This window comes from Opisthorchis viverrini (assembly GCF_000715545.1).
Source record: "Opisthorchis viverrini unplaced genomic scaffold opera_v5_168, whole genome shotgun sequence".
NCBI lineage: Eukaryota > Metazoa > Platyhelminthes > Trematoda > Opisthorchiida > Opisthorchiidae > Opisthorchis > Opisthorchis viverrini.
This window is the reverse complement of record NW_008751823.1, coordinates 1,117,459-1,130,219: the sequence shown is the minus strand read 5'-3', so window position 1 is coordinate 1,130,219 and position 12,761 is coordinate 1,117,459. Positions and strand designations below refer to the sequence as shown.

Here is a 12,761-nt window from a genome sequence, read left to right as displayed (position 1 = left end):
CAACACTGATGTTGCTGATTTTGATGATGACATGGTCTAAGTCATTATGTCCTTTGGTATGTACTTTTGCACCCACAGAGTGACTTGCTCCGAAGCATGCAGTTACTTAACACTCCTCCTTGCAGCCCAAGAAGGGGCTTTACGTGTCTTGGACGTTGTATTGGTTGTAGTGTGACAGATGAAGTTAGTGACGTATCTCTAAGGCTCGTGCCAAGTTTGCTAATTTGAGACACTTATGGCGACAAAGCGGCATATTCGTGAATCGTAAGGGACGTGTATCAGACTTTTATTGCATGGCTTTGAGATGTGGCTTCTGCGAGCAGCCGAACTGAGATGTTTTCAGGCAACCGTCTCAGAACCATAGCTCTTATAGGTTGATGCCAGGAAACCCAAACGGACCAAATGCAAAACGAATTTTCGGTTTTGCAACGGCGACTTCAGTCGTAGAACGTTTCCACCACTGCAAGCTAAGGTGGCTGGTCCATGGGTTAATTTTAACAAGTTACGGCTTGCCCAGAAGAGCGTTGTTTTCTATGCCTATTTCGGAGGTGTGTAAAATCCAGAGGTAAAGAGAATAGGACATTTCCGAAAGGAATGGGGGGATGTTACGAGAAATCTGGTTGCTGTTGGTGCGACTGTCAGGGTTCGCGTGACTTTCATTGTGCATGGTTGGAGACACTGCAAAATATGGCTGCTAATCGTGTCATTTGCTGTCAGGGGTCGCGTGACTTTCATTGTGCATGGTTGGAGACACTGCAAAATATGGCTGCTAATCGATGTCATTTGCGTTGTTAGCTTGTATCCACAGTGGCTGAATGAAGGTCAGACGTATAGGCATCTGGGAATGACTTTGACCACTAGACCCCCTCCTCACCCACTTATTTCTTCCTCCGCAATGATTTTTTCAAAAAACCGATGTTTATGAGGCAGCGAAGCGTCAGTGACGGAAACTGGTCGATGATAATGATGGCAATCGGCCAACAACTTGTGCCCAAGCTATTTGCGCGCCACCGAACTAAAGCTGGGGTACGATATATCTACCTGAAGTTGCTGTTGTTTTTCCCATCGATACGGATTGGTCAGCTGGTCAGTATCGGTCGGTTAATAGGCCGATAAAAAATGCGAGTCGATGACTCAGTGGTTACAGCGCGAATTTACTAATCGGAAGGCCCGTGACTCGAATTCGACCTCTGCCCCTCAACTTCCCTTATCTAGGCTTGGGCATCCTGGCAGTATCCCAGCCCTCGTGCTTCCTTCGGGTGGTATGGCAGCTAGGCATGGGAAGAGTGTTACAGCTAAACGATTTATATTTATTTTTATTCACACCCTAATAATTCCTTGTCAGCAAAGGAAACGTGTAGTAAAGAGATACGTAGTGCTATACGGGTTTTCTTAATACGATGCTACAATAAGTTCTTTCAGTTGATTCTTGAATACCGAATTCATCATTTATGTGATTGGTTGGCACTTGTTCAGATCACATGAATGTTTCACGGATAAGCTTGATGTCACAGATCATGTATGAAGGGTACGTTGACCACAGATGCTACTGTTTCGGCCACCGGGAAATGGGAGAGCATGGGAGATTTAGGTAGTGGAAATGATAAGAGAATAGGACATTTCCGAAAGGAATGGGGGGATGTTACGAGAAATCTGGTTGCTGTTGGTGCGACTGTCAGGGTTCGCGTGACTTTCATTGTGCATGGTTGGAGACACTGCAAAATATGGCTGCTAATCGATGTCATTTGCGTTGTTAGCTTGTATCCACAGTGGCTGAATGAAGGTCAGACGTATAGGCATCTGGGAATGACTTTGACCACTAGACCCCCTCCTCACCCACTTATTTCTTCCTCCGCAATGATTTTTTCAAAAAACCGATGTTTATGAGGCAGCGAAGCGTCAGTGACGGAAACTGGTCGATGATAATGATGGCAATCGGCCAACAACTTGTGCCCAAGCTATTTGCGCGCCACCGAACTAAAGCTGGGGTACGATATATCTACCTGAAGTTGCTGTTGTTTTTCCCATCGATACGGATTGGTCAGCTGGTCAGTATCGGTCGGTTAATAGGCCGATAAAAAATGCGAGTCGATGACTCAGTGGTTACAGCGCGAATTTACTAATCGGAAGGCCCGTGACTCGAATTCGACCTCTGCCCCTCAACTTCCCTTATCTAGGCTTGGGCATCCTGGCAGTATCCCAGCCCTCGTGCTTCCTTCGGGTGGTATGGCAGCTAGGCATGGGAAGAGTGTTACAGCTAAACGATTTATATTTATTTTTATTCACACCCTAATAATTCCTTGTCAGCAAAGGAAACGTGTAGTAAAGAGATACGTAGTGCTATACGGGTTTTCTTAATACGATGCTACAATAAGTTCTTTCAGTTGATTCTTGAATACCGAATTCATCATTTATGTGATTGGTTGGCACTTGTTCAGATCACATGAATGTTTCACGGATAAGCTTGATGTCACAGATCATGTATGAAGGGTACGTTGACCACAGATGCTACTGTTTCGGCCACCGGGAAATGGGAGAGCATGGGAGATTTAGGTAGTGGAAATGATAGCACAGTCATCGTCATCATCATCATCATCATCGGTGGCATGACATCAGTGTTCAACACCAATTCTCTACTGCTGTACAACCATGATTTATTTGAAAGCCTTATTGTAAAGAAAAGAATAGCACACATAACACAATCATTTAGTTGCTGTATTAGCCTAGTTATCTGAAGAAACGGGAAGCGGGGTGTTCAGGGCTCACTGAAAACGATAGCTTTGATACCGGAGTTTCATTGACTATGTGATTGAATCGTGTCTGCCAATTTCAGCGGGTGTTAATTGTTTAGCCCCCAGCTCCCCATCCGAGTAGATGGAAGTTGTCAACTTGGTTGAGTTTACTGGCTAATGTTCTCGTACTTCGTTACCAAGTGGTATGATGTCAGCTTCCGGTTGTTCTCACTCAGCTAATTGCTGGGCAAAACGAGCCTTGCGAAAGCGATAGCCGTCTAATGTGTGGAAGACATGTCCTAACTGGAGTAACCCACGAATCGGAGTAGCTCATCCATAACGAGAGGGTTCGTCGTTTCTGAAACCAACTGGCGTCCCTCAAGATCGCCAATCCGATGTCCCCACTAGACCCAACACAGGCCGTCAAACATCGAGAGTTTCCATACATCCCATGTTCGTAGATTCGACTTGTTTGTTCCGTAGAATGGTGTGGTTTGCACGATCGCAGTGTGTTCTTTGTCCTTGACATAGACCGATGGTGCGTCAGTGATCCAGATGTCGAAGGTTGAAGAAAGTTTCCCTAGAGTTGTTTCGTCTCCCGCCTGTCCACCGGAACTTCTACAACTTTCCGTGGAAATAAATTCACCTATCACGCCCGTTGACTGATTTGCATGCATGAGCTTTGGGCTTGATCTCACCAAGTTCTGTAGCTGCACATTACACTTTGCAGGTGTGAAGTTCACACCAAACCGTGCGGCAGTTATTTAGGCTAGTTAAAATGACTGAAATATTTGAGGGACACTAACAAAGAAGGACGGTAACGTCTGCATACTCAATATCTTTGAGCGAATGTTTCGGGAGCATTCTCTTCCTGAGTTCTCAGAGTCCGCCAGAGAAGTTCCAAAAAGCAGATGGAAGAGAAACGATGAGAGAGGAACCAGCCTTATTTTACATCACTCCATATGATTAGCCCAGGTCACAGCTTGCTGTTGGAGTTGGAATATAGTGACCAGTATTATGCTTTCGTTCCACAGCTTCAATGCCCTCCCTCATCGTGTTACCTTAAACGGAACTCGCTTGGAGTTATACGTGTTTCGCTCCCCTAGGTTGCACCACTGAGTGGAACGACAGCTTCTGTGTGAGATCCCACAGGCGTTTGATGTATCATCATAGACCTGTCCATGACTCTTTAAGGTGCGGGCCACAGACTAGTAATAGACATTGGTTTCACTGGGGGTGAGCTGTCCGCACCACATACTTTCCACCGAAACTCACTGGCTTCTTGTTTTCACGGAAACGTCTTTATTTGGGACAGCCTATTTTTCATTCGGAACAATATGGGGATTAGACAGCGTTCAATTTCTCTCACTTTTGTGCAGCTGTTGTTTTCACAAGGCCTGTGTGTGAGAGGAATATATGGCCGGTGTATGCCCGACGATTAGTGCTGGCGATGGGGACACTTTATGAAAGTAATAGTTGTATCCGAACCCAGGGGATAGGTTATTATTTGGAGAGATTACTTTCACTACATTTCTGGCGCTCATTACATATTTCTTTGGGCCAACAAAATGGTTTCAGACAACTCTGCTTTTCAACTTTTCCATTTCAGATCTCAGACCGTATGGTTCCCAAATGGTATTCTTTCGAGTATGTGAATATTTTCATAATTCTCTTTTATTCAGACATTCACCGGTGTTCACACTGTTGTCTTCCTGTTCGCCCGTCGGCTGAGTGGCCGACCTTCAGTTTTCGGTCCGGTTACTCCAGAATTATTTCCTTCAGTAGATAATATACAGACCTTGAAGTACCCAACGATATCTACAATTCTAAATAGGACTATGCGTCCTGAAAGCGCCCTAGTTTTGCATAAGTGGCAAGAAAAGAAGAAACGTGAAATGGGTGAGGAGGGCTTCGCCGCCTACCTACAAGGTGCTCTTGAATTGAATTAGTCTCGATGAACTGTAGGGATAAAGAGTCTGGGACGAGGTGTTCACAGCGCTATTCACTATAGGCTGCTGAATGGAGTTTTCGCTGCCGAATTACCTCGGGAAATTTCAAGCTACTGCCAAAGTGTACGACATATCTTGGATGGTGTCACCCTACGTTGCGTCGAATTGGACTGCCTTCACACTGAACTACGATATCGCGGTCGTCTGGACAGCATCGTCCTACTTGGGTAAGAATACAATTGCAACACCAACCAACTCTGAACCTCCATGGAATTCCACCTTGGTTAATTAACTATTTGCGAATTTTTTTCCGTTACACATTTACGTTTGTCACCAGATCAAATCGATGTCACCCATCATCGGGGTTTCGATATTGTGGACCAAATATCGCTACTGATTTCCAGTTCATTTCGTTTGATCTGGTTTTCGCGAGACCGGTGCGTTTATTGGTGGTTGGCGAGTGGCCGTTAATCTTTGCGATTAGCTTGCAAACTTTTATCACCAATCGAGTGACGTCAGTGTGCAGTTGCGTTTCATGGGACAACCCGAACCTCTGCATGGAAACGGAACTTTGTGCACTCATTTTTGTCAACGGTACGCAAAAACGCCTGCCCATTTATCTGCCAACCATATGGGTTACGGCTTGACAACTGTACGGCGACTCGAGTCATAACAGACTGTGTCTGCGAAGTCGCATGAAGGAGAATCGTGCGTGCACAGGAAATAAACAGCAGAGGAATAGGGGCTCATCAGTAAAGGTAATTGATCTGGGGGATGAGGCGCACACATAGTGAGCAAAGTGGCGACGCAAAGACGCTATACTTCTTAGCCACCCCATCGACCCTGAAGTTCCCCTTTCAATGGTGCACTCATGCAGCTCGAATGATCTATTTTAGTTCTTTGTCTGCGTGTGGTTGTCCAAACTTTCTGCAAAGTTTTGTGTCCATTACTCTTGCAGTAATGGGCACTTTTTACAGCGTTTTTAGCACATATATGTATTTCAAGTGTACGACATTTCTCCACATGTTTTTCACGATTTCTTTGTTTTTGACGATGTTCTGAGTCCATCGACTGATTCACATGGTTTCGACACTTGGGCTGTCTAATCCACAAATTATGCTGCATTCCTCGAGTTAATTCGGTTTAAAATTCGTCGATCTTTCAAATGTATACCGAATAGGGCAATCACTTACAGCTTATCTCGAGGTGGGGGGACCGTGTCATTTCCGAATAGTTCGGAAAACAATGGGTGGATCTAGTTTTTCCCCAAATCGCTCTGCAACAATGACTTACCGATCGTTTCCAAGTGTCTTCCCAAGGTAGCCCCTTGTGATCCATGGTATGCAATGATATACTGTGCAGAGACGTTAGCGGTTGGCTTGATTTTTCCCGCTGTGTCAGAACTCCGAGTAAGCAAAAGGGTGTCAGGACTGTAATATTGCATGCAGCAAGTGCAAGAATTTTTTCTGCAAATTGCGTACAAATGCGCATCTTTTCTGTGTGTGTAAGATGTTACACCGTTGACTGTCCTCTGATATTTATATCGACGTTTGCTTATGTATCGAATGGCTAATAGGTGAGCAGTTTTAATGTTAAGCTGATGGAATCGACACCCTGGTTGGTTTTCATCCTCGTATCCATACTTACACTGATTTTCGTTGCCCTCTTCACGAAGATTTCTTAGTTCGTTATCTGCACAAGTCACAGTAAGCCATCCTTGGATTGTTTGAAGGCGCATGTATCAGTCACTTTTCAAGTGTCCTGATAGTAACATTATGGTCTCCTAATGTGAAATTAAAGTATCATAAGAAGTGAATAATTCGGCGCGCGCACCTTTTTTGAAGTCCGAGCCACTCTCTCATTTGTGGGGACATTCATAGGATGCGTTGCACGGACATTCACACGCGTGTACGCATCTTTCAAAATTCGATGCGCCAGTTGCTTCACTCGTCATTTCGAAATTAGCTAGTGTGTGTGCTTGTCGTAGGTTGACCGGAATCAAGGGATTATTGCATTAGTCACTAAATTATGACCGGATATATCATACAAACGTGGTAGACGATCGGCAAACACGTTCGCCTTCAACATCATAACGAAGTAGGTAGGTGCAAACTTGTGACTGGCAACGGAAAGACTCGTTGGTTTTGCTAACGTTCTTTTGTGGACACAAAACCAGTTTCGCAGTTTGCTGGTTACGAACTCTACAGTCGCAAACCAGCGATGGAGCCATGTGCTGTATTGCTTGTATTCGCTTTTGTGGCGGAAACAAGTGTTCTGTGGTGTCAATTCGGGCAGCATAAAGATGTAGCTCGGTTAGCATGCAGTTATCTTTGCCACCTATTATCTATGAACATCATCCCAGTGACTGCATCGATCCTTCACATTTTCGAAACCGGCGTTGCTTATTTGGTTGAAATAAACACTTATTGACAACTATTTGGTTGTATTTTGGCCAAGATTTTAAGTTGCAAGTGAAGTTAACCCTTGGTGAAAGATTAAGAAGTACTGTATTGCTGTTCCACGCATTTCGGAAGTCAGCAGAATTGTGCATCTCTGGGGCGTTTGTTACCCTTGATGCTTCGGTCACTGGTTGAACGTCGTACAATGTGTGCACGGGTAGCTGACCGGTAACGCGATTGACTCGCACCCGAATAGGAAATCGCGCAACTGTCTGCACCGTCTGTATTTGTACGAAGCGGGAAAATTTGTGATTTGGGAAATGCACAGACGTATGAGGTGAGTCATGCAGAAAAGTGATGTCCTGCGTTGATCACACCATTCTTATAATATCATAGCTTTGGCGTTAATTGGGCTTTTAGCTTTTCCACGCTTGCTCAGAGTGCTGCAAGAGTGATGTCGTCGGTGGTTATGTTTCCGTCAGATTCTATTGCGGGATCCGACTTAGCGACAGAAAGGTGTATGCAGTCATTTTGTCTCCTGTGTAAACCCGCTCTGGGTACTATTTTGCACAGGAGCCCAATAGATAGTGGTAGAATCGGTAGCTTCACATTTCACTGTAACCCTTAGCCTAAAAACAACTGTACGCAATGAAAAGAGCGCAATTACCGAACGAACGTTGGTCGGCAAGCGAAACAAAACGTAACAGAATTGTTATATTGTTGAAACAAAGGAACTAGGACTAGCCAGAATTCTCTATTTTCGGCCCAACAGACTGCGAGGTTCTGAGCAGTGTCGGCATGTTCTATGTGGCGGTTAGCATTCAGAGACCTTTTAAAGAAGCTCACTCATCTTTTGTTTATTCAACTTTAGCGCTTGAGCCGTTTGCTTTGATTTCGAAATCAAACTTATTTCTTGATCATTTGTTTGAGGCACTTGTCCGATCGGACTAGTGACGATCGAAATATGTTTACTATGTGGCAACTACATTTTGAAAAAATCGGAGACATTCAGCCGAATGAAGGGGTTAATTTGCATTTAGCTCGCAGGTGGTCGGATGTTCTGTGCCAGAGGCTTGTGCAAACAGAACCGGTTCCACCCGATACGTTTTCCGGGAGTAAGTGACCGCGCTATAAACTACCGACACTATATCTAGATCAAATACTGCTTGTCTCTTTTTGATCACGCAGGATGGCGAAGGTTATGCTTGTTCTTCCTAGACACTGACTGACTAGGGAATACGGTTGTCATGTTCGGCGTAGTTTAATTAAACTCAATGCTTGCAGTAGTCTCTCGAAATACATTATGTACTTTTAATTACAAGTCCGTATTGTGGGGCGTATTCATGGCCAGTTGTGTGCTAACTTGTCCTGTTTGCTTTATCCTTTTCGGTAGACCCAGTCAAGAGGCGTGCGTGACTGAATGGAAGTCGGTTCACGAGGCAAAACGTGTCACCTCGATAGAAAAAGCCTACGATGCCCCAATCCAACTAGCCGCATATGTAGGTGCTTACAACAGCAACCGTCCTCCGGGTGTTGAACAGGTAAACTCGTTATTCCCACTCATCAGTTCTGTTGTCTTGGTAGAGATGTTCTTGATGCCCGCATGCCTGATTTACCTACCTTTATTCCCGCTCCACCTTCATCAGAGTCGTATATTTTGGACACGGATAGCATGTCTTTTGTCTTGTGTTGCAATTAACCTGATACGTATCTGAGCCAAAAATGTACTGATTCGTTCCTGCAGATCAAGCGAGGCATGCTGGTTTACGTCTATGCTGACGGTTATCCTGCTGACCGACTCGTCCTCAGTCCCAATGACCTAGAATACTACTGGGACGTATGGTGCCAAAGAGTGGAGGATTACTATACAAAAGTGAGTGAGCTTTGTGTTTCCTCGTATCAGCTCGAATTTTGCCTGTTGGTTGCCAGTCCACTTCTGACCGCCTGACTTATATTCTCAGCTGTGCTTTCTTCACATTTCTGACTTTGTTTTTGTCTCCATCCTATTTCCGGTGACTGCGCCTTGCTTGTGGATTGTCAAAAAAGCTATACTTCAAGCCATACTTGATGCACTAAAGGTAGTGTGCTCTAAATCACGAACATTCTGTTTAGGTTATAGTATGAAGAGCACACACACATTTGTGGGGAAATCGGTGCTTATTCGAAAACAATGTGTCTTGTAATTCACCTGTTAATTCAGCCATTTCATTACTAATTTTCAGTGTAATAGTCTAGCGAGTGTTTATCGTGTCTCCACTGTTTTACTTGAACAGTAATACCTTCGGATACAGTACATTCAGTTGTAGAATATACGAGAGATTCATTTCATTACTAATTTTCAGTGTAATAGTCTAGCGAGTGTTTATCGTGTCTCCACTGTTTTACTTGAACAGTAATACCTTCGGATACAGTACATTCAGTTGTAGAATATCATAAACGAGAGATTCATTTGAGTCTCTCGTGAAAACCATATTGATTTGCAAATGAGTGTATCTCTCGAAAACAGTGCAATTTGGGTTCAAGTAGATCATAAGGTTGACGGAAATTCGGGGACTGCGCCTACCTGATGAGCCTCAAGAAGGGCGAAACCGATCGTGGGCTGTCGAAGGGTTCTCAGCAACCCTGTGAGTAGTTTCCTTTATGAACAGTAATACCTTCGGATCTAATGTAAACCTTCTTTACTCTGACTACCGGGACACCCAAATACACTACATGAAAACAAAGGCGTGGAGATTTTGAGATTCAAGTTGATCAACCTTGATTTCCCTGACCAGTTATTTCAAGCAATGTGATGACTTAGTGCTTACTTGAACTATGTTGCATAGTGTTCAAAGTTTCCAGCGGGCTTAGGCTCAAGCCTACGTTCTTAGGTTTGATTTCGATCTTTACCTGCTACAAAGTTTCAATAAAATAACTCGTCAGGTGCATAGATTAAAATGTATTCAAACCACAGTCTGGGTGTATGATGTGCATGAAATTGTATGACGACATCACTGATAACTATAGTAATTGAGGGTGACGGTGGACACAGTGCCTTCCCTACCTGCACTTCTACCGATATGTGAGATGAACCGTTCCTTGGTTTTCGCTCTTGAGATTCGATCGGGGCAAGTGGTGTCGTCAAGAGGTACGAATGTTATTGTGTGGCAATGCTTAACATCATGTACTGCTTCTATGGAACAGATATATGCTACGGAACTGGGTGCAGCGATATGAAATCTGTGGTGAAAGTACTGGTTGATGGCATGGTGGACTTTATGGTTTTGAACGTCTCCTCGGTTTCTGAATATCTGGAACGGGGCCAAGTTGAGGATGATTCCATTAGTTGCTTCGGTTTGCTGCTTACGACGTCCATATCTATCAGTTCTTCGGATGAGGCAAACTGTGGGAAATCCATTGGACTTGGCGCTCTATACACAGTTTCAGTAGCTGGACTCATACACTGTACAGGCGAAGTTTCTGAGATCAGGGGCTTTTCCATTACAGGGGTTTGCGAGTCTGTGATAGAGGTGTTATCGGTTTCGGGACTTACAGGTTCTTCCTGTTGAATTTGTGCTGGTGCTCGCCCAAAACCACTGGTTCGAACTGCCGGTCTAGTGGCTATGCTGGTGGGACGGTGTGCCTGTGCAAAGTGATGTTTGACCAACCGCTGATCGGGTTGCTGTTCTTCTGACATATTTTTGCTGCAGTTTGCGAATGTTCTGATTGTGTTTGGTTGAGTATCTGTCTGTAGCTCTGTCTTGATTGGTTCCGTACGTATTTCTGATGGGGCTTTTGGACTCCACCCATGTGCAGTACTGTGTTCAATGGCTGAATCGCTTTCGTCCAGCGACGAACTTTTCCGGCGTTTGTCTAAACTGGCATCTGTTCCCAAGGAATGGCCCGTTAACTGTTGTGTGTCACGTAGTTTACTAGGCAAAAGCGGTAAGCAGTTTAATTGTAGTGATGCGGTTCGCGCTCCTGTCAACCAAGTACTGGCCCTAGTCAATTTGACCTGTCTGTGAGTCGCGACAGGAACCCTCGTTAAAATGTTAGATGCTGTTCGTCTCACAGTGCTTTTATTGTCTGAATCTGCGATTTTCGCATTGTTCACTGTCAAAGGTGGCGCAAACAGTCCACAATCGATCGTCTGGTAGTGTGTATTTTGGATTGGCACGACGGCTCGCTTTGATTCTCCTGAGCACGTGTCAGCGAGCGTTTTTGTGCTTTTGAGTGCCGACTTCACTCTTCTTGGTTTACCCGTAAATAAAATAGGGCTAGATGGGACTGATTTAGTCCCCATACTCGGCGTGCCAATAGGCGGAATGTCGAACTCCTCCTTCTTGGTGGATTCCGTAACCACACATTTTTCATCATCGCCTGCTTTGTTAGCTCCAATGTCTTCTTCGCTCGTTTGCATTGAGTCTTCGGTATCCTGTAGGGTGGACTTGCAGCTGTAGCTCAATATTCTGGAAGCTTGTAGATCTACTGGGCTCATTGGGGGGCTGGAGCTTGTTTGGGGGGAGGCACTGCTGTCCGGGAACACATACCTACTCTCTGTTTTGTTCCTGTGTATCTTGGACTTCAGTTGGGGTATTATGGCTGGGTTTAGCCCTGAGTGAAGTTGTTTACGCCTCTTAAGTCTGGCTTCATACTGACGAAGGCGCCGCCGCCGCCTGCGTCGACGACTGATTATGAACCAGGCGATAAACAGAGCCATTGGAAAGCCTAAAATACAAAGCATTATCGAACTGGCCACCAAGACATAAATCTTGAGAGTACGTTTGAGTTGCTCGTTTGTGACTGATTGCTGACGTCCCTCAGTTCGTCCAATATAGAAGCTAGCATCCATTCCAGGAACACTGATGGAAGGTGCTAGAAACGAGTTGTATGGGGAATTTTCGTAGTTTTCTTTGATTTTCGTTCTAGCAGCCGAGGTTGTGTCCAAATTGAATTGTGTGTTGTGGGACCAACCCGTGAACGATCCACTCCCCACACGGTTGCCTGAAATGTGAAAACGAGTTTTTATTGACTATCCGAACTTTAACGTTTCAGGCAATTATATTATTACACAGACCTTTTTAGGTGATCTGTATCGGGAGTAGTCCTGATATTATAGAGAACACATGGTTTCTTTTTGTTTGTAAACTTTGACTGGGCACCCTGCGCAGGTCCCCAGTACTGCTAAATAAATTCATGTATTTTGTTGGTACGCACAACCTTTGAAGGGCTTTTACGATAAATTGATCTCAAACGGAAAGGTGCGTTGTCAGCCCAGATTGGTAATTCATTCATGCGAACTTTGGAACCGCCTATCTGGTTCCATGTGAAATGTTTGGGTTGAGTATACCTGGTGGATCATATTAAGTTAGCTGGGATTGCGTTTGTGCTACCCCCAGGTGTCTTACTCGATCTTTGAATATATAATCGAAACCGGCCAGTCATGTTTTTCTCTGGACTGAGTGTAATCACAGCGAACGGCCAATCGTGGTGTCATTCAGTGGAGCCATGCAGTCTCAGCGAGATGACTCTGTGGTTAAAGTGCAAATTTACTGACGGGAAAGTTCGTGGGTTGAACCCGACATCTCAACTTTTATCAAGGTTTGGACAACATGGCAGTATCCCAGCCCTTGTGCTTCCTTCTGGTGGCATGGCAGTTCGGCACCGAAAGGGTGCTACAGCTGGACGATATATATATATAT

The 12,761-nt window shown here is 44.7% G+C and overlaps 4 protein-coding genes across 4 annotated transcripts in view; 1 reads left to right on the top strand and 3 right to left on the bottom strand.

Annotated features, from left to right (window-relative positions):
* Positions 1-4,341: 4,341 nt before the first annotated feature.
* T265_07338 (hypothetical protein) overlaps positions 4,342-12,761 on the top strand; it is a gene marked incomplete at both ends in the record, with an annotated part of 9,064 nt that continues 644 nt past the window's right edge. Inside the window, 5 exons of the mRNA XM_009172830.1 lie at positions 4,342-4,379; positions 4,415-4,661; positions 4,698-4,908; positions 8,474-8,621; positions 8,825-8,953. Of these exons, the coding sequence (XP_009171094.1) occupies positions 4,365-4,379; positions 4,415-4,661; positions 4,698-4,908; positions 8,474-8,621; positions 8,825-8,953 (750 nt within the window). The remainder of the gene's footprint in view (positions 4,380-4,414; positions 4,662-4,697; positions 4,909-8,473; positions 8,622-8,824; positions 8,954-12,761) is intronic.
* T265_14266 (hypothetical protein) lies at positions 5,976-6,419 on the bottom strand (the record flags this gene model as incomplete). Its single annotated transcript, XM_009172837.1, has 1 exon — positions 5,976-6,419. A coding segment is annotated over one exon (444 nt), but the record flags the coding sequence as incomplete, so codon positions are not given.
* On the bottom strand, positions 6,723-7,001 carry T265_07337 (hypothetical protein; the record flags this gene model as incomplete). The annotated part of the gene is made up of 1 exon (XM_009172829.1): positions 6,723-7,001. One exon carries the CDS (start codon positions 6,999-7,001, stop codon positions 6,723-6,725), a length of 279 nt encoding a protein of 92 aa, XP_009171093.1.
* T265_07336 (hypothetical protein) overlaps positions 10,271-12,761 on the bottom strand; it is a gene marked incomplete at both ends in the record, with an annotated part of 76,107 nt that continues 73,616 nt past the window's right edge. Inside the window, one exon of the mRNA XM_009172828.1 lies at positions 10,271-11,911. Coding sequence (XP_009171092.1) covers positions 10,271-11,911 — 1,641 coding nt within the window. The remainder of the gene's footprint in view (positions 11,912-12,761) is intronic.